This window comes from Bos indicus, chromosome 26 (genome assembly GCF_029378745.1).
Source record: "Bos indicus isolate NIAB-ARS_2022 breed Sahiwal x Tharparkar chromosome 26, NIAB-ARS_B.indTharparkar_mat_pri_1.0, whole genome shotgun sequence".
NCBI classification, from domain to species: Eukaryota; Metazoa; Chordata; class Mammalia; order Artiodactyla; family Bovidae; genus Bos; species Bos indicus.
This window is the reverse complement of record NC_091785.1, coordinates 14,440,632-14,463,396: the sequence shown is the minus strand read 5'-3', so window position 1 is coordinate 14,463,396 and position 22,765 is coordinate 14,440,632. Positions and strand designations below refer to the sequence as shown.

The 22,765-nt window shown below is 36.5% G+C and overlaps 1 protein-coding gene across 7 annotated transcripts in view; it reads right to left on the bottom strand.

Moving 5' to 3' along the window:
* The window catches only part of EXOC6 (exocyst complex component 6), a 192,550-nt gene that overhangs the window by 35,089 nt on the left and 134,696 nt on the right, over positions 1-22,765 (bottom strand). For all 7 annotated transcript variants that reach the window (XM_070780488.1, XM_070780489.1, XM_019952981.2 and 4 more), the window contains 2 exons: positions 19,976-20,117; positions 2,943-3,016 (listed from right to left, as the gene is read on the bottom strand). In XM_070780488.1, coding sequence (XP_070636589.1) covers positions 2,943-3,016; positions 19,976-20,117 — 216 coding nt within the window. The remainder of the gene's footprint in view (positions 1-2,942; positions 3,017-19,975; positions 20,118-22,765) is intronic.

Sequence of the window (22,765 nt, the reverse complement as noted above, 5' to 3'; positions counted from 1 at the left end):
CTCAAGAGTCTTCTTCAACACCACAGTTCAAAAGCATCAATTCTTTGGCACTCAGCTTTCTTTATAGTCCAACTTTCACATCCATACATGACCACTGGAAAAACCATAGCCTTGACTTAGACAGACCTTTGTTGACAAAATAATGTCTCTGCTTTTTAATATGCTGTCTAGGTTGGTCATAACTTTCCTTCCAAGGAGTAAGAGTATTTTAATTTCATGGCTGCAGTCACCATCTGCAGTGATTTTGGAGTCCAGAAAAATAAAGTCAGCCACTCTTTCCACTGTTTCCCCGTTGATTTGCCGTGAAGTGATGGGACTGGATGCCATGATTTTAGTTTTTTGAATGTTGAGCTTTAAGCCAACTTTTTCACTATCCTCTTTCACTTTCATCAAGAGGCCCTTTAGTTCTTCTTCACTTTCTATCATAAGGGTTTTGTCATCTGCATATCTGAGGTTATTGATATTTCTCCCCGCAATCTTGATTTCAGCTTGTGCTTCTTCCAGCCCAGCATTTCTCATGATATAATCTGCATATAAGTTAAATAAGCAGGGTGACAATATACAGCCTTGACGTACTCCTTTTCCTATTTGGAACCAGTGTGTTGTTCCATGTCCAGTTCTAACTGTTGCTTCCTGACCTGTATACAGGTTTCTCAAGAGGCAGGTCAGGTGGTCTGGTATTCCCATCTCTTTCAGAATTTTCCACAGTTTATTGTGATCCACACAGTCAAAGGCTTTGGCATAGTCAATAAAGCAGAAATAGATGTTTTTCTGTAACTCTCTTGCTTTTTTGATTATCCAGTGGATGTTGGCAATTTAAGAAGAGGTGGCAAGAATACACAGAAGAACTGTACAAAAAAGATCTTCACGACCCAGATAATCACGATGGTGTGATCACTCACCTAGAGCCAGACATCCTGGAATGTGAAGTCAAGTGGGCCTTAGGAAGCATCACTACAAACAAAGCTAGTGGAGGTGATGGAATTCCAGTTGAGCTATTTCAAATCCTGAAAGACGATGCTGTGAAAGTGCTGCACTCAGTATGCCAACAAATTTGGAAAACTCAGCAGTGGCCACAGGACTGGAAAAGGTCAGTTTTCATTCCAATCCCAAAGAAAGGCAATGCCAAAGAATGCTCAAACTACCGCACAACTGCACTCATCTCACATGCTAGTAAAGTGATGCTTAAAATTCTCCAAGCCAGGCTTTAGCAATATGTGAACCATGAACTTCCAGATGTTCAAATTGGTTTTAGAAAAGTCAGTGGAACCAGAGATCAAATTGCCAACATCCACTGATCATCTACAATCCTACATGAGATTATAAACTAGAACAGCATAAAATTCATAGAGAACTGAAAAAATAGTAAACAATAAATATCAAAGGACTCAGTTTTCTATATAATCTTACTAGGGGAAGAGGACAGCAACAAAGATAACTACTTGTGAAGAAAATAGCTCTACCATCAATAGTAAGAATATCTTCTGGTAAACTGAAATGGAAGTTCAGAATCCACTTTTTTCATTTTCTACTATCTTCTCCAACTTAGTAAAGCTAATCATCTATATATCTAGGTAGCTAACCATCTACAGATCTAGGTCACTCATAACAGTGTCCCTTGTTTGGTATAATACACAAGTGCTGACTGTAAACATAAATAAATGTGATTATATTTTAATTGTTCAGTGCTTTACAGATTATAATTGGGCAACAGGAATGGCTTTTCCAATTTCCTTCTAAACATGACTTGAAATACGAGTTATTTCCACACGATTCACTGTCATATAAGTATTCCTAGCCAGTTTGTGGATACCATGATTCTCTAAAGGATTGTTAAGTTCCATAAGGATGGAACTATCTCTAGTGATACTTTGTGCGTATTTTAACCACATCTCCCCTCTCCAAATAATTAGTACCTAGTAGTTCATAATTACTTATTGAACACTTGCTTGGAATGAGAAAAAGCAGCTCTATGTTCAAACATTTATTGAAATCAGAGCTCTTTAACGTCACTGTGGAAGAGTTTACTCATACCAATGGTGGAGCCCCATCTATCTCCACCCCCCAAAGGGGATGGGAGCATTAATAGGCTGATATTTAATTCTATCTTCATCTGGTTCTTCTTGCCAAAAGCAGCAGTCACTCCTGTTGTCAATCCTAACACTCCTGAGCCCTCTTACTTGGATTTACCCCTCCTCCACACTCTTGCTTGATTAAACATCTTAATCCTGGGATTAAGAAAGAAAAAGGAGGGGGAAAGAGGAAGAAGAGCATAAGAAGAAAAATTATGAGGGAGATGGGACAAGGTAATATGGAGAAAATAAAGAAAATGACAATATAGTAGAGATGTTAAAGACTAGTAAAAAGAATAGAAGAGATTTAAAAATCATCACATTTGTCATTATATTTAGAATTATATGACTGGAAAAGAATTATGTAAACGTCACCACCACCACCATAATTAATTACCTTTAAAAATTAGTTTTATCCTTCTTTCTGGAGGCATACAGAAAAACCATAAAAATAGCATTCTTTACACTGACATTTTAATCAAGGGATTCCTTTTTAGGTTGTAATAATTTATACTTAACTTGGGTCCTAACACTAATGTTATACTACCAAATTTTCATATATGACCATAAAATCACTAAGAACTTAAAGTATCAATAAACCAAAGGATAAAGTTAGTATTTAGTCATGTGCTTTGCTAATAACAACTAAATTAAATAGTCACCAACAAGAATGCCCGATGAGGTTGAGACACTGAATGGATACAGGTTCAGAGAGAAGGACCAAACACCTAGTTATCAAAGAAGCACTTCTCTAAAGAAAAGTTGTTTCAAGGCAAAAACAAGCATTACTGTAGCATTAAAAAAAAAAAAAGAAAAGAAAAAGGCAAGAGGTAGAAAGCAATAAATGAAAAGCACATTATTACATCTTACTTGTCTGAGGTCAATAAATGCAAGTTGTAGGGTATCCCCTTGGAATCCTGGCACCGGCTCAGAGCTGGCAAACACTATTAAAAAAAAAAATATATATATATATATATATAAACAAAATTGCAAAATATACAAGGGTTTAAGTACTAAATTAATTTCTACTCATTAAAAATATATTATAATATTTACAAGTAATCATTTCAAATAAAGACTATTTATAATCTTCAATTTCACCACTGAGAATGTTCTCCACACCTATTACCACAAATATTTCAATCATTTTAAATTTCTAATCTGCCATTTAATTACTCTAAATCATTAATTACAATAAATTTTAAATGGTTATCCCACAAAAGTTCAAGGATAGTAATATACTTCAATCAAGAAATGTTTTTTGACTCTTTTTAGCCTAAGGTGAATAGAAGCATTTTGAAACTATACCGATGGCATGGTTATCAAAATATTTCAAAACATCTGCTTTGTTATAGAATATGCTCCATAAAATCCTACTTCTAGCTAACAGCAGTAATAGGCAGCCATGTAAGAAAGCAACATACAGGTAAGATGTTCAAATTAGCAAAATGAGAATGATGCAGAAATGTCTTTTTTTCAAATAATTTTTTTCCATAAAGGAATCCCAGTTCTTTAAAAACTAGGGATATCTTAAAAATTAGATTTCATAAGACAGATTTCTTAATATCTTTAGACAAAAAATATTTTGAAAGAGCCAAGCTACACAGTTAGAGATCATAATTCCCAGACAAGTGATTAAACCCAAGCCACTGCAGTGAAAGTGCTAAGTCCTACCCACTGGACCACCAGGGAATCTCTTTCAAAAATTTTTTGTACTTACAAAAATTTAATACTAGTAACACAGCTTTGTTTAGTTAATTGAAGACAATCTAAATACTAGTTATTCTGAAAACAAAAGCCTTGTGGCTCATTAAAAAGACCCTATCATTTTACACACTTGCTTCTCTGATAAGAATATGAATGTCTGCCACCACTTGCCCTCCCCACTAATACCTGACTTTTCTTAGAAAGTATGGCAAATTTTCCATTTGTTAATTTATCTGAGCCAGTATTTTAGAAACCACAAAAATTTTTATATAGATTTTGGAATAACAAAAATAATTCTTAAGTATTTTCTATGTGAAATATAGTTTAGAAAGGCTCAAAATCAACAATTAAAAACCATAAATATATGAAAGTCTAGAACAGCTTAATTTATTTGGCATTTTTGGAGAATGAAGAATTCAAATTAAGTTTTTATTGTGCTTGTTGTACAGTTAATGACCATTTTTACTTTAAACAGAAAAACTTTTTTTTCATCATAAGCATTTTTTCCTAAAATTTTAAACTGCATCATAATTCTTTCCATGTCTTTTTAAAAAATAATACTAAATACTATTTAAACTTTTCTTAATTCTCCTCATTGATAACCATTAAGAACAATTTTTATTCTACACAATAAATTCCCAGGGCTGCTACAGTATTAACTGTTTTCTATTACATTTAATAGCTCAGAATGCTGTGTTAAGTTCTTTTGTCTATATTTTATAATTTTTCTGCCTTCTCTCTTACAGTTTTAACATAAATTCGTACTCCCTGCTCTCTCACTCATCTCTTATTATGTCATCTATAATCTTCTTGAGCAGGTAACTCAGCTAATTGTACTAGAATAGTATCTAAAGGAAGAAAAAATACAGCCTGAACAGGATCATCTCCCACAAGTAATGTGAATGAGTTTATATATGCCTTTGAGTATATGTACCTTTTAGTTACTCAGAGTTACACCATTTTCCTCCCCACTTCCTGGTTCTCTGCTAGGTAGGTACTAAGTAGCTATGCCCATTAGATAGGTGACTATATTCACCTTTCTCAGGCCCCCTATTTCTGGAAAACTAAGATTCATTCGGCAAATCTAACCATACTTTTCATTGTTTAGTATAATTTACTCACATCACTGTCTTTTCATATAATGGAAAGTAGAAAACTTTGGGACATCCCTGGTGGTCTAGTTGGCTAAGACTCTGAGCCCCCAAAACAGGGGGCCTGGGTTCCATCATTGGTCAGGGAACTAGATTCTACATGCCACAATTAAGAGTCTGCATGCTGCAACTAAAGATCGCATGCTGGAACAAAGCTCAAATTTCCCATGTGCCATAACTAAGACCTGGCCCAGCCAAAAAAGAAAAAGAAGTAGAATAGTTCCTACTGGTGCACCTCCATCACCCCCTACCATGGCCCAGATAACTGGGTTACCTCTCTTTAATAACATGAGATCTTAACTGAAAAATAACAAGCAAAATTCTAATACCTTAAAAGTAAAGATTTTTTTTTTTTATCTAAAAAGTTCTTTTCTTAAGACCATCCAGCATATTGCTGGCTTTTTTGGCAAGTCTCAGGCTACTCTTTCCAAGGAACAATTAACTATTAATCCCCAGTGGTCTCTAACCAAGACTATAAATGTTAGCTCAGCTTCTACCATCACCATATATACATACACACACACACAGACTTCCTATAATACAAAGAGACTTACTTTATATATCAGACACAAAAATCAGCTCAATTCCAATTATACTTCAATTATTATCTACTTAATCTTCCAGAGTTTTTCTACACGGAAAATAATCTGTCAGTTTTCTTCTCTTTCAATTCCTATTTGAGAAACTATAGTTTAATAAGCCCCAATGCTTGGCATTAAACCAAAGAGCTTAGTGTTAAAATTACAATAGTACCATAAATTTATATAGTACTTTATAGCTTACAAAGCACTTTCTCACATACCATCGTCTTTGATCATTATAATAACTTATCTTAGTAAACAGGGCATGCAGATGATGGATCACAAAGTCCTGCAGCTAGAAAAGACACTTTCTTGAAATATCTCTAACAGTCCTCTGAAGGCTCAGTTTAAAGGCACCATGTTCTTAATTTTAAAGGGCAGGAACGTTTAAATTGATTTGTCCAGGATCACACGGCTAATTCAGATTTCCTGATATTCAATTCATTGATCCATAATCTGATTAAGTATTCAGCCTCATCTTATATACCATCTCTCCTAATTATGTAACCAATATGGAAGTGAAATTCACTACTTTATAGCTCTCAGGTCTTTCCCACAAATGATTCTTAGGGATAAAAGGCTTCATATCTTTTTCTTTACTTCTTTAAAACTCAGATGCAGTCAATCCTGTTGTTTTTAATCTTCTACAGTATCTTGAGTCTGAATTTGTATCTACCTTAATTCAAGCAATCATCATTTCTTGCTTGGATTACAAAAATACACTCCCTATTTGGTCTCTCTGCTTCTTGTGCGCTATCTTTCCATCCACTTTCACCAGTATGATTTATATCAAATGTAAATATGATTTGTGACACTTCATAGTTTAAAACCTTTCACTGGTTCCCCATCACCTTCCCAGTAAAGTAGACAAGATCCTTTATAACCGATCTCTTTAAACTGATCTCTTAACCACTTCTGTAGGGGCGCCTGAAACTTCTTCCATTCCAAACCACCTGCAAAGAAGGAAGTCTTCTTTGCGCCACAACCTCTTTCACAGCACCTCTGCTCCTTCTGCCTGGAGCATCCTTACTCTTCTTCTTCAGTGGGGAACTCTTATTTATCCTACCTACCATTCCATGTATCTTCTATGGAAGACATCCATTACCCTGAAGGTTGGGTTAGGTCCCTCCTCTGTGATCTCACTGCAACTCCTAACACAGCCTAACTACAGTACCTATTTTGCTATCTTATAATTCATTGTTTACCTGTCTGCATTTTCCCACCAGACCATATAACTATGGGACAGTGTAAATCTAGAACATTCTGTGCATATTTAGTGTATTTATTTCAAAATAATTAAGGGTGGCTAAGAATACTCCAAATGTTTCCTTTAGCCAAAACTAAATTGTGAGTTCATCCACCAAACAAGAAGCTCACAGAAAGAGAGATTTTGGGGCTCTTTTTAACCTTCACATACTCTGTGCCTAGTGTACAAGAGATATTCAGTAAATGTGTTGAATGAATGAATAACACAAATAATTCATTTATTCAAATGTTGTCCCAGTAATTCTAGAGACAGATTTCAAGCTATGAACTTCTTAAAGAACTGATGACTAATTTTGTTTGGGGATCCCTTTAGTTTGTCTTCAGATCCCTCCTTGGCTCATTCACATTCTCATTTTGTATATGCTTTGTCATTTTCTTTGTTCTTCTCTCTTGGGCCAGCTTTTTATTATTTTTATTTAATAATACCTACTTCCTAATATGATTTCTTTGTCTTTGTCATTTAGTCAGACCATTAAGAGTATTTTTTAAAAACACATGTTGATTTTGATCTTTCAATAAGATATTTAAAAATAGGTTCCCAGCTTTCTAAAGTTTTTTGTTGCTTTTTTTTTAAAGAAAGCCAAAATCTTTGGGTTTTTTTTTTTCTCTTAGTGCCTCCAATTTGATTATTTCTTCTTAAAAACAAAATAACTTCATGATATATTCATTTCCTCTTATTTTTTGCTGTAACATGGAACTTAATATTGATTCTGAGTTTAAAAATTCTCTAAGATTAGAGAAGAAGGTGTCATCTTATTGGGAAGGTAGAACTTTGCTGTATTAGTCTAACTGGGAAGAAGATAAGACTGCATTAATTTAGATGAAACTGAAAGCAAAAAATAACATCTGCTAGAGAAGTTGTGGTAATAATGACAGAAAAAAAACAACTTCCAAATTGTAAATCTATGAAGTTTTAAGAGAATAAACAGTATCTATAGGGGAAAAAAAAGAGCTTCCCTGTTAGCTCACATGGTGAAGAATCTGCCTGCAATGCGGGTGACCTGGGTTCAACCCCTGGGTCAGGAAGATCCCCTGGAGAAGGAAATGGCAACCCATTCCAGTATTCTTGCCTGGAGCATCCCATGGACAGAGAAGCCTGGCAGTCTACAGTCCATAAGATTGCAAACAGTCCAACATGACTGAAGCAACTTAGCACACATACACATGGGGGAAAAAACACTAATTATTTGTAAATATAACAAGACTTTAAGTAGGAAAATATGCCCTTCCTGCCCTCAGGATCTATGCACAGATGTACAGGATTTGTATGGAGGAAGGAAAGATGGCTAAGAAGTCAGGCTATAAGTATATATCTTTGGCATGAAAACATAAATCCTTAAACAATCTTGTCCTAGGCAGACAGTTATCTATCATAAGATGTAGATTATTTGGAAACAATCTACACAGAGTAGGAAAAGTTGTCAGGGGTTGGGTGGAAGTTGAAGAAAGAATTTCCAAGGAATCAGAAGAGTAAACAGATCAAAAGACTGAAAAAGAAGATGAGGAGGCTAAGCTAAATAAAGTCTCAAAGCTTTGCTTGTGGATAACAAGGCAAGGGCATATAAAATGGAATAATTTTGTAACTAAATAAATGACTGACTATAAATACAAACAGTCTGCCTATTGAGATTTCTCATAATTCCATTTCTCATGCTGAAGATTTAAGGTAGCTAGTTAGAACCCAAACTTTGGCTAGGCAAAGTATTCTATGTGGAACAGATGTGTTATTAGAAGGGATGATGAAGAGCACCATCTAGTGGTTTTCCTAATGGTGAAGAACTCATGCCTGGAATCCGAGGACTTGTGAGATTTCTGGACTGTTATATTCCGTTACACGTGGCGGTGGAGGGCAAGCCTCTGGAACCAACTGCCCCTGTACATTCGTCACCCCACTCATATAAGGTAGTGTCTATTCCTCTCCCTTTCTTGGAAAAGGAGCAAATTTGATAAATTTGATACCCTAAAATGCCATTAAAACCAGGAACAAATTCAAGTAAGCAAATAATAGCATCCAGCTCACTTAACAACACCAAGAAAAAGATACTGAAATATCCCCTCATACCATCAACATAATTTTCCCAGAATCCTTTTATTTTGGCGTGCAGACCTTTTTCAAGGCTAGAAGAGAGGCCCTGAGATCATAGCCACATACATACAAAAAAGTCTTTATAGGTTTTTTTTTGTTTGTTTTTTGAGGTGGGCTAAGTCTTTATCCAAATGCAAAAAAACCCAGGCCTTCAAATGTAGAGATTCACCTACTTCTCAATAACTCATCATTGAAAAAGATACCAGTGCTCTTTAACTTGGAGCTTTTCTAGTGCTTATGAATTTAAGATGTTAAACTCTTAGGAGCTGATGACCTCAACTAGATTTTTGTATAGAATATGTTATATGAAAAAGTATATTCTCAAAAAGTATATGAAAAAATATAGTCTTATTCTGGGTACTTCAAATCCTTTGGAAATGTTTGGTTATTTTTTTTAGAGTTGTGAAGGATTTCTCAGATATCATTACAGAAGCTTAAGAGGGTATTTTAATTTTTTCCTCTACACAGTTGCATTTGTAAGATATCTTATATTGGAACCCAATATATAAGACATGTTTAATAAAACAAAAGCACATACACAGACTTAGAACATCAGCTTCATGCCAAGCTTGGCAAATGCCTCTCCAACTAAGAAGTGATTTCTCTGGAACTTATATAAACTCTGTAACAGGATCAAAGGGTCAGTGTAGTTCAGAAGGGGGCTACATTTGCAGTTCCAAATGGATGCCTTCCTGACTTCTCCAACCATATAGTTATACTAATAATATTGGTTATGGTCAAGTTAACAAAAAATACGCACTTTATTCATGCATAAATACTACCTAATACTCTCAATCCATCCACCTTTTAACTAAATTAGGTCTGCTTCTTATACTCTCTCACAGTGCCATCTACTTCTCTAAAATTTAACAACTTGTAATCATATTTATTTGTGCAATCATAAAATGAATGTCTTCCCACTGGGCCTAAAACCCAGAGGGTTAGGACCTTTTCTGTTTTGTTTACACTGTATCCCCTAAATGCCAAATACTTTGTAGATGTGAAGAAAGTAATTAACATATGACTTTGACGTTCATACTCTTCTTTGTCTTAAATTTTACTACCTCTGAATCCTAGGACCTGCCTCTTGAGAAACCTATATGCAGGTCAGGAAGCAACAGTTAGAACTGGACATGGAACAACAGACTGGTTCCAAATAGGAAAAGGAATATGTCAAGGCTGTATATTGTCACCCTGATTATTTAACTTATATGCAGATTATATCATGAGAAATGCTGGGCTGGAGGAAGCACAAGCTGGAATCAAGATTGCTGGGAGAAATATCAATATCAAATATCAATACCTCAGACATGCAGACACCACCACCCTTATGGCAGGAAGTGAAAAAGAACTAAGGGGCCTCTTGATGAAAGTGAAAGAGGAGAGTGAAAAAGTTGGCTTAAAGCTCAACATTCAGAAAACGAAGATCATGGGATCTGGTCCCATCACTTCATGGCAAACAGACAGGGAAACAGGGGAAACAGTGGCTGACTTTATTTTTTGGGGCTCCAAAATCACTGCAGATGGTGACTGCAGCCATGAAATTAAAAGACGCTTACTCCTTGGGAGGAAAGTTATGACCAACCTAGACAGCATATTGAAAAGCAGAGACATTTCTTTGCCAACAAAGGTCCATCTAGTCAAGGCTATGGTTTTTCTAGAAGTCAAGTATGGATGTGAGAGTTGGACTATAAAGAAAGCTAAGTGCAGAACAGATGCTTTTGCACTGTGGTGTTGGAGAAGACTCTTGAGAGTCCCTTGGACTGCAAGGAGATCCAACCAGTCCATCCTAAAGGAGATCAGTCCTGGGTGTTCATTGGAAGGACTGATGTTGAAGCTGAAACTCCAATACTTTGGCCACCTGACACGAAGAGCTGACTCATTTGAAAAGACCCTGATGCTGGGAAAGACTGAGGGCAGGAGGAAAAGGGGACGACAGAAGATGACATGGTTGGATGGCATCACTGACTCAATGGTCATGAGTTTGGTAAACTCCGGGAGCTGTGATGGACAGGGAGGCCTGGCATGCTGCAGTTCATGGGGTTGCAAAGACTTGGACACAACTGAGCTACTAAACTGAACTTAACTGAACTGTAGGAAAAAGTTCTATATAAGTTCATATGATTTCATCCCTAACTCAGACATTTTATCAAGTCTGACCTGTGTGTGTGTGTGTGTGTGTGTACATGCACCCTCAGTTATGTCTGACTCTTTGTGACCCCATGGACTATAGCCCGCCAGACTCCCCTGTCCATGGTATTTTCAAGAATAACAGAAAAAGACCTGAAGATAAATGACAGAAAGGGGAATGAAAATAATTCTACAAGAAAATACTCAAGAAATTATGACTGCTCAGGTCAGAACAGATGAAGTTAAACGGTCATTTAAACGTAGTCATCAAATATGTGAAGAATTTCATAAATGATCAGTTATGTATATACCAAGAAGTTGAATGGTCTTGAAAAGAAGTACAGCAGCATCAACTGGCCTTAACTTTTTACCCCAAAGAAGCAGCATTTTATTTATTCATTTATTTATTTTTGGCTGTGCTGAGAGGCATAAAAGATATTGGTTCCACATGACCAAGGATCAAACCCATGCCATCTGCAGTGGAAGTGTGAAGTCTTAACCACTGGATCTCCAGGGAAGTCCTTGTCCTTAATTTTTTGATAACAAAGTTAGGAGACTCTAGAAAAGTAAATGTAGACTATAAAGACTTCTTGATTTGTTAATTTGTTCACTTATGCAACAGATACTCTGTGAGCACAGCATTCTGCAGGGTGCTGACAATTATAAATTCTATATTGAATTTAACTTCTATCCTACATGATTGTATCTCTTCTCTTTCCCCTTTCTTCTTACCCTTCCTCATCTTCGTTTTTTCCCCTCTTCATACCACCCACCCCAAACATGGGATGCATTCTCAGGTCTCTTCCACTAGGAGACTCTCTGATTCTAACCACCTAATTCATATCAAATTTATTTATTTACTATCTTTATGTATTCCCACCTTCAAAGTGTTTGGAATCCATTTTCTTCTCTTCACTCCCCCTGCCCAAAGTCAAGTTCTTTCTATCCTTCATAGGAAAATGTTCAATAGTCTTTTAAAACGTCTTCCTACTTGCAGTACCTCTCTCATTTCAGTTTAATTTCCACATGATAGAGTTAGCTTTCTATAAATTTTACCATGTCCTGGTCTTTATTAAAAAGTTTCAATGTATCACTATTGCTTATTAACTAAAATCCAAGCATTCAGAAGTCAAGTTTTTTCAGCCATATCTTTCAATACTTTCAATCATGCATCTTATAGTCTAGCTACAAAAGACTGTATGAAGATTCCGTAAGCATTCTCTCATCACAGTGCTTTTTAGAAAACTGTTTTAACTTTTACTTATTTATTTATGGCTGTGTTGGGTTTTTGTTGCTGCACACGAGCTTTCTCTAGTTGCTGTGAGTAAGGGCTACTCTTCGTTGCTGTGCACAGGCTCCTCACTGCAGTGGCTTTTCTTGTTGTAAAGCACAGGCTCTACGCACACGGGCTTCCGTGGTTATAGCACCTGGACCCAGAAGTTGCAACTCATGGGCTCTAGAGTACACAGGCTTTAGTTGCTCCATGGAATGTGGAATCTTCCTGGACCAGGGATCAAACCCATGTCCCCTGCATTACCAGCTGGATTCTTATCCACTGTACCACCAGGGAAATCCCAGGACAGTGCTTTTCACCTTTGCCATTCCCTCTGTTCAGAATGCCCTTCCTTGCTTCTGACAAAATCATACTCATCCTTTAAGACTCTCAAATTTCACTTCCACGATAGTCAATCTTTTCAATCCCATGGCATGTATAATTAATTGCTCCCTCTCTTCAAGTAATATTTACTTCTATAAAGAATTTATGTTCTACTATAGCTATTTACATGTCTGTTTTCTCCCCATCCAGTTGTGAGATCTTTGAAACCTGATTCATCTTTTTTATTTCCCAGTAACAACAGGTAATAGGTTCCCATTAAACATCTGAATCAAAATGAATCTTTCCTACAAACTAGTTGACTCTACAAGGAAAAAATTCAGTTACAGACTGAAATTTGAGTTCAAGCCAGTTTAAAGCCTGAGAAGTCTGTGTGTCACAAGAAATACCAGGGAAAAGGGCACAAACATATTTGAAAAAATAAGTGAGCACATGGATGAATCAGTTCTAACTCTTTCACCATTAGAAAAATGAAACAACAACTAAAAGCATAATGGCTGAATGACATGAGAAACTGAATTACTTCTAACTTTCTACCTCCCCAACTTCAGCTGGTTGTGCTATTTGTTTCTACCTGCAGAGTGGCATTTTAAGGCCTAGGAAATATATGCATAATGTTTTTACAAAGTAATAAGGATGGAAAAATAATCAAACTAAATAAAAGGAACATTTAATTCAAAATAAAGGCCATTCCTGATGCTTAGATTTGATGTTCACCTCTTATCATTTAAAATCTTTTGACTCAATTTCTTGAGATGCCCAGAATCTTTGGTGGTTTATGATACCTAGGTCCTGATCTCTGCTATCTGACTTTCTTGGACTCTGGATTTCTTACTAGCATAAAACAGACTAGTAGGATTTTGTGTTAATCCCACAAACCAATCACAGACTTTTAAGTAATAGTTTCTGAACCTTTTGAAGGGAAAGAAATTATTTTGAATTAATATGGACTTATGAAGAATCAGAGCAGTAACATTTTCTTCTTTGAAAAACTAATTAAAACTCAAGGACAAGGAAAACTCAATGGCCATTATTATTCCTATATGCCAGCAAGGCATCCAGCAAAGTCACTCATCACTTTGACTTACGACTTAGATTCAAAACTATGAGTTAAATTCAAGTAGGGAATTAGCAACTGGCTAAAGAAATCTAAAGACACCCACAAGATTCTGAATAATGGATCTAAGTCAATATGAACAGATAGATCCATGCAATGTGGTTCTCAAACCTTACTGTGCATCAATACCACTTGAAAGATATATTAAAAAAGAAATTGCTATGTCCTGTGCCAAGAATTGCTAGCATACTGAGTGCAGCACTTTCACAGCATCATCTTTTAGGATTTGAGATAGCTCAGCTGGAATTTCATGACCTCCACTAGCTTTGTTCATAGTGATGCTTCCTAAGACCCACTTGACTTCACATTCCAGGATGTCTGGCTCTAGGTGAGTGATTGCACCATCGTGATTATCTTGGTCATGAAGATCTTTTTTGTACAGTTCTTCTGTGTATTCTTGCCACCTCTTCTTAAGATCTTCTGCTTCTGTTAGGTCCATACCATTTCTGTCCTTTATTGAGCCCATCTTTGCATGAAATGTTCCCTTGGTATCTCTAATTTACTTGAAGAGATCTCTAGTCTTTCCCATTCTATTGTTTTCCTCTATTTCTTTGCACTGATCACTGAGGAAGGCTTTCTTATCTCTCCTTGCTATTCTCTGGAACTTTGCATTCAAGTGGGTATATCTTTCCCTTTCTCCTTTGCTTTTCACTTCTCTTCTTTTCACAGTTATTTGTAAGGCCTCCTCAGACAACCATTTTGCTTTTTTGCATTTCTTTTTCTTGGAGATGGTCTTGATCCCTGTCTCCTGTACAATGTCATGAACCTCTGTCCATAGTTCATCAGGCACTCTCCATCAGATCTAATCTCTTAAATCTATTTCTCACTTCCACTGTATAATCATAAGGCATTTGATTTAGGTCATACCCGAATGATCTAGTGGTTTTTCCCACTTTCTTCAATTTAAGTCTGAATTTGGCAATAAGGAGTTCATGATCCCAGCCACAGTCAGCTCCTGGTCTTGTTTTCACTGACTGTATAGAGCTTCTCCATCTTTGGCTGCAAAGAATGTAATCAATCTGATTTCACTACTGACCATCTGGTGATGTCCATGTGTAGAGTCGTCGCTTGTGTTGTTGGAAGAGGATGTTTGCTGTGACCAGTGCATTTTCTTGGCAAAACTCTATCAGCTTTGCCCTGCTTCATTCCATATTCCAAGGCCAAATTTGCCTGTTACTCCAGGTGTTTCTTGACTTCCTACTTTTGCATTCCAGTCCCCTAAAATGAAAAGGAGATCTCTTCTGGGTATTAGTTCTAAAAGGTCTTGTAGGTCTTCATAAAACTGTTCAACTTCAGCTTCTTCAGCATTACTAGTTGGGGCACAGACTTGGATTACTGTGATATTGAATGGTTTGCCTTGGAAATGAACAGAGGTCATTCTGTCGTTTTTGATACTGCATCCAAGTACTGCATTTTGGACTCTTTTGTTGACTATGATGGCTACTCCATTTCTTCCAAGGGATTTTTGCCCACAGTAGTCAATATAATGGTCATCTGAATTAAATTCACCCATTCCAGTCCATTTTAGTTTGCTGACTGAAAATGTCGACATTCACTCTTGCCATCTTCTGTTTGACCACTTCCAATTTGACTTGATTCATGGACCTAACATTCCAGGTTCCTATGCAATATTGCTCTTTACAGCATTGGACCTTGCTTCTATCACCAGTCACATCCACAACTGGGTATTGTTTTTGCTTTGGCTACATCTCTTCATTCTTTCTGGAGTTATTTGTCCATTATCTCCGGTAGCATATTGGGCACCTATTGACCTGAGTAGTTCATCTTTCAGTGTCCTATCTTTTTGCCTTTTCATACTGTTCATGGGGTTCTCAAGGTAAGACTACTGAAGTGGTTTGCCATTCCCTTCTCCAGGGGATTACATTTTGTCAGAACTCTCCACTATGACCCTTCTGTCTTGGGTAGCCCTACACTGGTGGAATTCCAGTTGAGCTGTTTCAAATTCTAAAAGATGATGCTGTGAAAGTGCTGCACTCAATATGCCAGCACATTTGGAAAACTCAGGAATGGCCACAGGACTTGAAAAGATCAGTTTTCATTCCAATCCCAAAGAAAGGCAACACTAAAGAATGCTCAAACTATCACACAATTGCACTCATCTCACATGCTAGTAAAGTGATGCTTTAAATTCTCCAAGCCAGGTTTCAACAATATGTGAACCATGAACTTCCAGATGTTCAAGTTGGTGTTAGAAAAGGCAGAGGAACCAGAGATCAAATTGCCAACGTCCGCTGGATCACAAAAAAGCAAGAGAGTTCGAGAAAAACATCTATTTCTGCTTTATTGACTATGCCAAAGCTTTTGACTGTGTGGATCACAATAAACAGGAAAATTCTGAAGAAGATGGGAATATCAGACCACCTAACCTGCCTCTTGAGAAACCTGTATGCAGGTCAGGAAGCAACAGTTAGAACTGGACATGGAACAACAGACTAGTTCCAAATAGGAAAAGGAGTATGTCAAGGCTGTATATTGTCACCCTGCTTATTTAACTTAAATGCAATGGCACCCCACTCCAGTACTTTTGCCTGGAAAATCCCATGGACAGAGGAGCCTGGTGGGCTGCAGTCCATGGGGTTGCTAGAGTCGGACACGACTGAGCGACTTCACTTTCACTTTCAGGCATTGGAGAAGGAAATGGCAACCCACTCCAGTGTTCTTGCCTGGAGAATCCCAAGGACAGGGGAGCCTAGTAGGCTGCTGTCTATGGGGTCACACAGAGTTGGACACGACTGAAGCAACTTAGCAGCAGCAGCAGCAGCAGAGTACATTATGAGAAACACTGGGCTGGAAGAAGTACAAGCTGGAATCAAGATTGCTGGGAGAAATATCGATAACCTCAGATATGCAGATGACACTACCCTTATGGCAGAAAAGTGAAGGAGAACTAAAGAGCCTCTCAGTGAAAGTGAAAGAAGAGAGTGAAAAAGTTGGCTTAAAGCTCAACATTCAGAAAACTAAGATCATGGCATCTGGTCCATCACTTCATGGCAAATAGGGAAATAGTGGAAACAGTGGCAGACTTTATCTTTTGGGGCTCCAAAATCACTGCAGATGGTGATTGCAGCCATGAAATTAAAAGATGCTTACTCCTTGGAAGGAAAGTTATGACCAAACTAGACAGCATATTCAAAAGCAGAGACATTTCTTTGCCAACAAAGGTCCATCTAGTCAAGGCTATGGTTTTTCCAGTAGTTATGTATGGATGTGAGAGTTAGACTATAAAGAAAGCTGAGTGCCAAAGGATTGATGCTTTTGAACTGTGGTATTGGAGAAGACTCTTGAGAGTCCCTTGGACTGCAAGGAGATCCAAGCAGTCCCTCCTAAAGGAGATCAGTCCTGGTTGTTCATTGGAAGGACTGATGTTGAAGCTGAAACTCCAATACTTTGGCCACCTGATGCGAAGAGCTGACTCATCTGAGAAGACCCTGATGCTGGGAAAGACTGAAGGCAGGAGCAGAGCCAACCACAGGCATAATCTTATAGGAAGCTGAGTTATCCTCTGTGATTTGTCTTTAAGTCCTGGTTTCTCCCTTTCTGTATCTACAGTACCAGAACCTTGGCCCTCATCAGGCTAGGGTTTATCCCTCTTGCACCTGATCCTGGACATCTTTAACTGAGTTATACCTTACAGTTTTGTATAATTTCTTCTAAGAGATTAGTCTTTTAAGAAAACATCAGTGTTTTAAAAGAAGCCTTCAGTAACTCCACCCAAATAAGTAACAAATGGGAGAAAGTGTCCTGTGATGGGAAAAAGAGGCAAAGCTGTGTGTTTATGTGCTTTTTCTAAGTAGAGTTAGGCTTGCTCTTCAAGGAGAGGTAAGAGAACAGAGAAAAAATCTAGGTACCTGAAGCTGCCTAACCAAACAGTAATTTCCATTTCTGAACAAATATCTAATTGAGAAGACACAAGCAAATGCTAATAAAGGGTTCAATGACCCAATTATCAATATTCTGAAATGCCTCAAGCAATACTTATATAAAAGTTTACATGAGTATTATACTGAAATGATCTCATAAGACAGCTTTTTAAAAATTCTTTTGGCATGCAGCATGGCTTGTGGGACCTCAGGTCCCTACCAGGGATTGAACCAGAGCCCTCCATAGTGAAAAACGCAGAGTCCCAACCACCAAACCAGCTGGGAATTCCCCTGTAAGATAGCTTTTAAAGACTTTTAAGAAATCAGTTTCAAACTATTTGTAGAATGAATTAACAATTGCTTTGCGTTAGAAACTTTTAAAATTTTATTTATTTATGCATTTATTTCTGGCTGGGTCTTTCTGTACTTGGGCTTTCTCTAGTTGCAGTGAGCAGGGGCTACTCTCTAGTTGTGGTGCTCCAGCTACTCACTGCGGAGAAGGCGATGGCACCCTACTCCGGTACTCTTGCCTGGAAAATCCCATGGATGGAGGAGCCTGGTGGGCTGCAGTCCATGGGGTCGCACAGAGTCAGACACGACTGAGCGACTTCACATTCACTTTTCACTTTCAGACATTGGAGAAGGAAATGGCAACCCACTCCAGTGTTCTTGCCTGGAGAATCCCAGGGATGGGGGAGCCTGGTGGGCTGCCGTCTATGGGGTTGCACAGAGTCGGACACGACTGAAGTGACTTAGCAGCAGCAGCAGCAGCTTCTCATTGAGATGCTTCTTTTGTTGCAGAGTACTGGCTCTAGAGCGTGTAGCTTTGGCACACAGGCATAGTTGCTCCACAGCATTAGGATCTTCCTAGATCAGGTTTCAAACCCATGGCCCCTGCATTGGCAGGCAGATTCTTAACCACTGGACCACCAGGGAAGTTCCTGAAACAATTTTTTTTTTTTTTTAAAAGATCTATATATTTGGCTGTGCCAGCTCTTAGTTGCTGTATGTACGATCTTTAGTTGTGGTATGTGGGATCTAGTTCCCTGATTAGGGATCAAACCTGTGACCCCTGTATTGGGAGTACAGAATCTTGGCCATTGGACCACCAAGGAAGTCCCTAGAAACATTTTAAAAAGTGCTTTTTGGTAAATATTTTAGTAAATACAATAAATATCATCTTGTAAATGACAGTTTTATTTTGAGAAAGAAATATAATAAAGGCTTTCTAATTTGAGAAAATTAGAAATGCTTTCTAGGAAAAGAAAATGGGTTCTTCTATGAGGGAAAACTATCTTTCTTTTGCTTTGTAGATTAGTATTTCTCTTTTTTTGAAGGAAATCGGTGAGTCTTTAAAAACTCTATTTTTTCGTGTAATAAATGATTGATAACTGTAATGAATAATTGAGCCTATACACTTATTCTTTTTAATGTTAATTATGTTTTTCCTAGCAGAATGCCTTGTATAGAAGCAAATATTTATTACTCACTGAAAAAACTGCCACTCCTGCTTCATCTGCAAGCCACTGACATTTAATTTTCTAATGTCTTTTACACAGAATATATTATTGCAAAATCTGCCCCAAGCAAGTATTTTATAATCCTTCTTGTGCCCCACTGTTTTTCAATTTATCAACAGTGGTGCCTGCCTAAACTGTCAACCAGGGATTTTCATCATTTAATCAATATACCATACATTTGAAAGAAGTGCTTAAAAATTATTCCATAAACTCATGTCTTGTATAGGGGTAATAAAACCTACAGCTAGAAGCATTTATAGCAAGGCTAATAACTAAACAGCACAATCAGTTTTGAAGGTGACTGGCTAATGTCAACATTAGATTATGGAATCTGCTAACCCGGTCACCTAAAGAAAATAAAGCGAAAAATAAGGGCAAAGGTAAAGACTTGAGAAATTCTTTGGGAGAGAGAATCAAAATGTCAGACTATAAAGAAACTGCAGTTGGAATACAGGTTCCTAAGAGCATTCTTTAGCAAGTATCTGAAAGTTTATGTGTGGAAAATAAGAATGACAAACAATAATTTCATTCATGTACTACAAACATCAGGAGAGTTCTGGCAAGAAGACAAGAATGACCAGAAGGAATAAAGAAAAAAAAAAGAATTATAAATAAATCACCTTTTTAATTATCCATTCAGACTGTCACTTTAGTGCCACTCTAGAGCCCTAAATGTGAAACTGAAATGTTTTCCTCTTCTTGGAAAGAAGTTGCTTCTAAGGCTGCCGAAAGTTTAGCTGGATCAGGCCTCCTCTCTCTTTAATGAACTATGCTACTCTATACCATTTTCCCATATAATTTACATATAGATTCCTAGAAATGCATCATTTTAACCAACAAGGTACTTACATTCACACTGTATGACATCTAGGTTAAACTGCTGAACGGCTCCCATGCTTATCTGTTTTAACTCACTGTCCAGCAGCATCTGCATTAAGGATGTTGACAGATGCTGGCAGGCTGACATGCAAGCAGTCTGGGCAACTTTCCCCTGTTGAAAACAAACATCCAAACCAAAAAATAAACAAACATAGAAACGTATCATATCATAAAGTATCACAAAAATTTTTCATGGCATTTTTTTTAGTGATGGCCTTTTTCTTTCTGTATTCTGAGTGGCTGTCTTTTAGCATAAGAACTGAAAGTAACATTCTGTTGACTTGTCATTCTCATGATATAAACATCATTAAAGCTATAATTGTATGTAGACAAATTAAAGTTTGTGTTTAAACTCTATTGATTATTTCATATCTCTTTAAATATCTCAAGTATTTTAAAAAATGCACATTAAAATATGCCATTTGTGACATAAAACAACCGTCATGTTGATGGAACATTTATTCATATAATGCTTTTTAAACTTTCCTTTATGTAATTAACCAAGCCAAGAATTAAGTTAATAGTGCAATTTATTATAATTTAACTATACCTAATATACTTTATAACATATACTTTCATATGTATGTAGTAAGTAAAATGTCTTTATAAAATATACTTTGAGTCATTAAGTTTTTACTGCTAATAGGAAGCTTAGTTTGGAGTACAGCTTCAATTAGGAGGGAGAAAAAGAAGCTTGCATACCAATATGATTTCACAATCATCTACAAATCTTTTTATTTAGTTTTAAAAATTAAGTTTTAAAATCATCTGATAATTTAGAAATATAAAGTTAAGTGAGCTACAAATACTTGTGGTTGTCTTTTGGTACAATATCATTATATTTTCTACTATAATAAGCTCCTAATTCTCCACATGAATTTTGACAGCCTTGATTCAGGCTGTATTTTCTTTAAAATTATAAAAACAATTTAAAATGTCTAGCTTCTAGATTATATAGCTGAATCACAATATTGCCTTTAGTATAAATTATTCTTTCAAGCAGACTTTTTATTTTAACTACAGTTGAAAAGAAAATATTACAAAAACTTTCAGGTAAAGCTTTCCAGTGTAATATCACGGCTAGTATGGCTATCTCCAACCCACAATTATGTGATTTGGTGAAGGACTGACACCCATATGATTCAAAGATCTATGACTAAGGTTAGAAATAAGAACTTTTGGAAGATGTGCCATGTTTTGCCTTATTAGCATTAACAAATATTCACCCAGTGATATGTGATCATTATGCTTTTCCTACTTATCACAGAGGCCAATAAAGCTACAAAATCACCAAAATCTTCCAAACATAAATGCTATAATATACTGATGCAAAAATGTTTACATAGGACTGATCTGTTAGAAAACAAGGAACACAAATATATTTTAAAGATGTTTACTTGAACAATTGTTCATTCGATTACACATTTAAAGTCAGACTAGAAACAAGCAACTTTTATGAGTCCTTATGAATCTTTAGCATTTAGACACTATGCACAGTAAAAAAAAAACTGTGCATTTGAAATGGAATGCCAATATCTAAATCAGAAACTGCAAACAATATATTTGACAAATACTGATGAACTGCCAAAAAGGAATGTAACAAACAATGCAAAACCCAGCATGCTTCAAGATCCCCAAACCAAGAAGAATTAGTCTAGGAGACATGCAGCTCCATTTCCCAAGCAGAATAATATCAATATGAATGAGAAGCAGGAGGGGAGAGACAGAAAAAGAAGAAATCAATGCATGTAATTTAATTACAATGTAATAGGCTTGAAAAAACTTAATGGAAATGTCATTTTGATCTAATGGAACAACTAGCATGTTTTAGTTTTAATGTACTTCTCCATCAAATCAGCTCCGCGTCCTACTTATGTTGCCACTTTATATAATGCACTAACTGCAAAAACAGATTAATAAACTGCCAAAAACAGTTACTACTACATTCATTTCATAAACAAACACATTGCGTACGATTTTAACATGGGTTCAGATGCTACATATGACTATGCAGCAATAGTACTGGAGCCAAAATAATGGTACTAGTACAAGGCACAGGCTATTTCATAAACGTGGTGGATACGGGTAATGAAAACACACAAGTGTGCATGCGCGTGCATACACACACACACACACACACACACACACACGTGTTTCTCTTTAAGTAACACATGCAATTTCCTTTGATTATGCATATTAAATACAGGCTTATTGTTCTCAAAGATAGAAGTTTAAAATGTTTATAAAATATTGAAATGAAAAATTCCTTTTTATAGTTCAAAATTGATATCAAAGGTTCAAATCCTTTAAACAGTTATATTCTATAAGATCAATTTTTTTAATGTGTACTTTTTGACTATAAAATGTAAGCAAATTTTATCTATTACTTATTTTGAAACAGAAAATTTTAATATTCCAGAAACTTGCACATCCCCCAAACATTTTTGATGCCTGTAGCCCTTGGTACACTTTTGTATAACCAAAACACTTCTTTCCAAACACTATTTTGCTTTAATACTGTTTAATGCTTTAATACTGTATCACCTTCTAGAACAAAAATAATCTAAGTCCTTTTACAACTATCTTTAAAAACCGGCCATTTTCATTACAGATGTCCTGGTTTTTCACAATACAACAAACAAAGCCAAAATAATTAAACGACATGACTGAGAAAATATAGCACATTTAGTATCAAGCACCTAGAAATTTCTGCTCCTCTCATCTGAAAAGTTAATCGCAACTATTGCTAACATTCTTTTT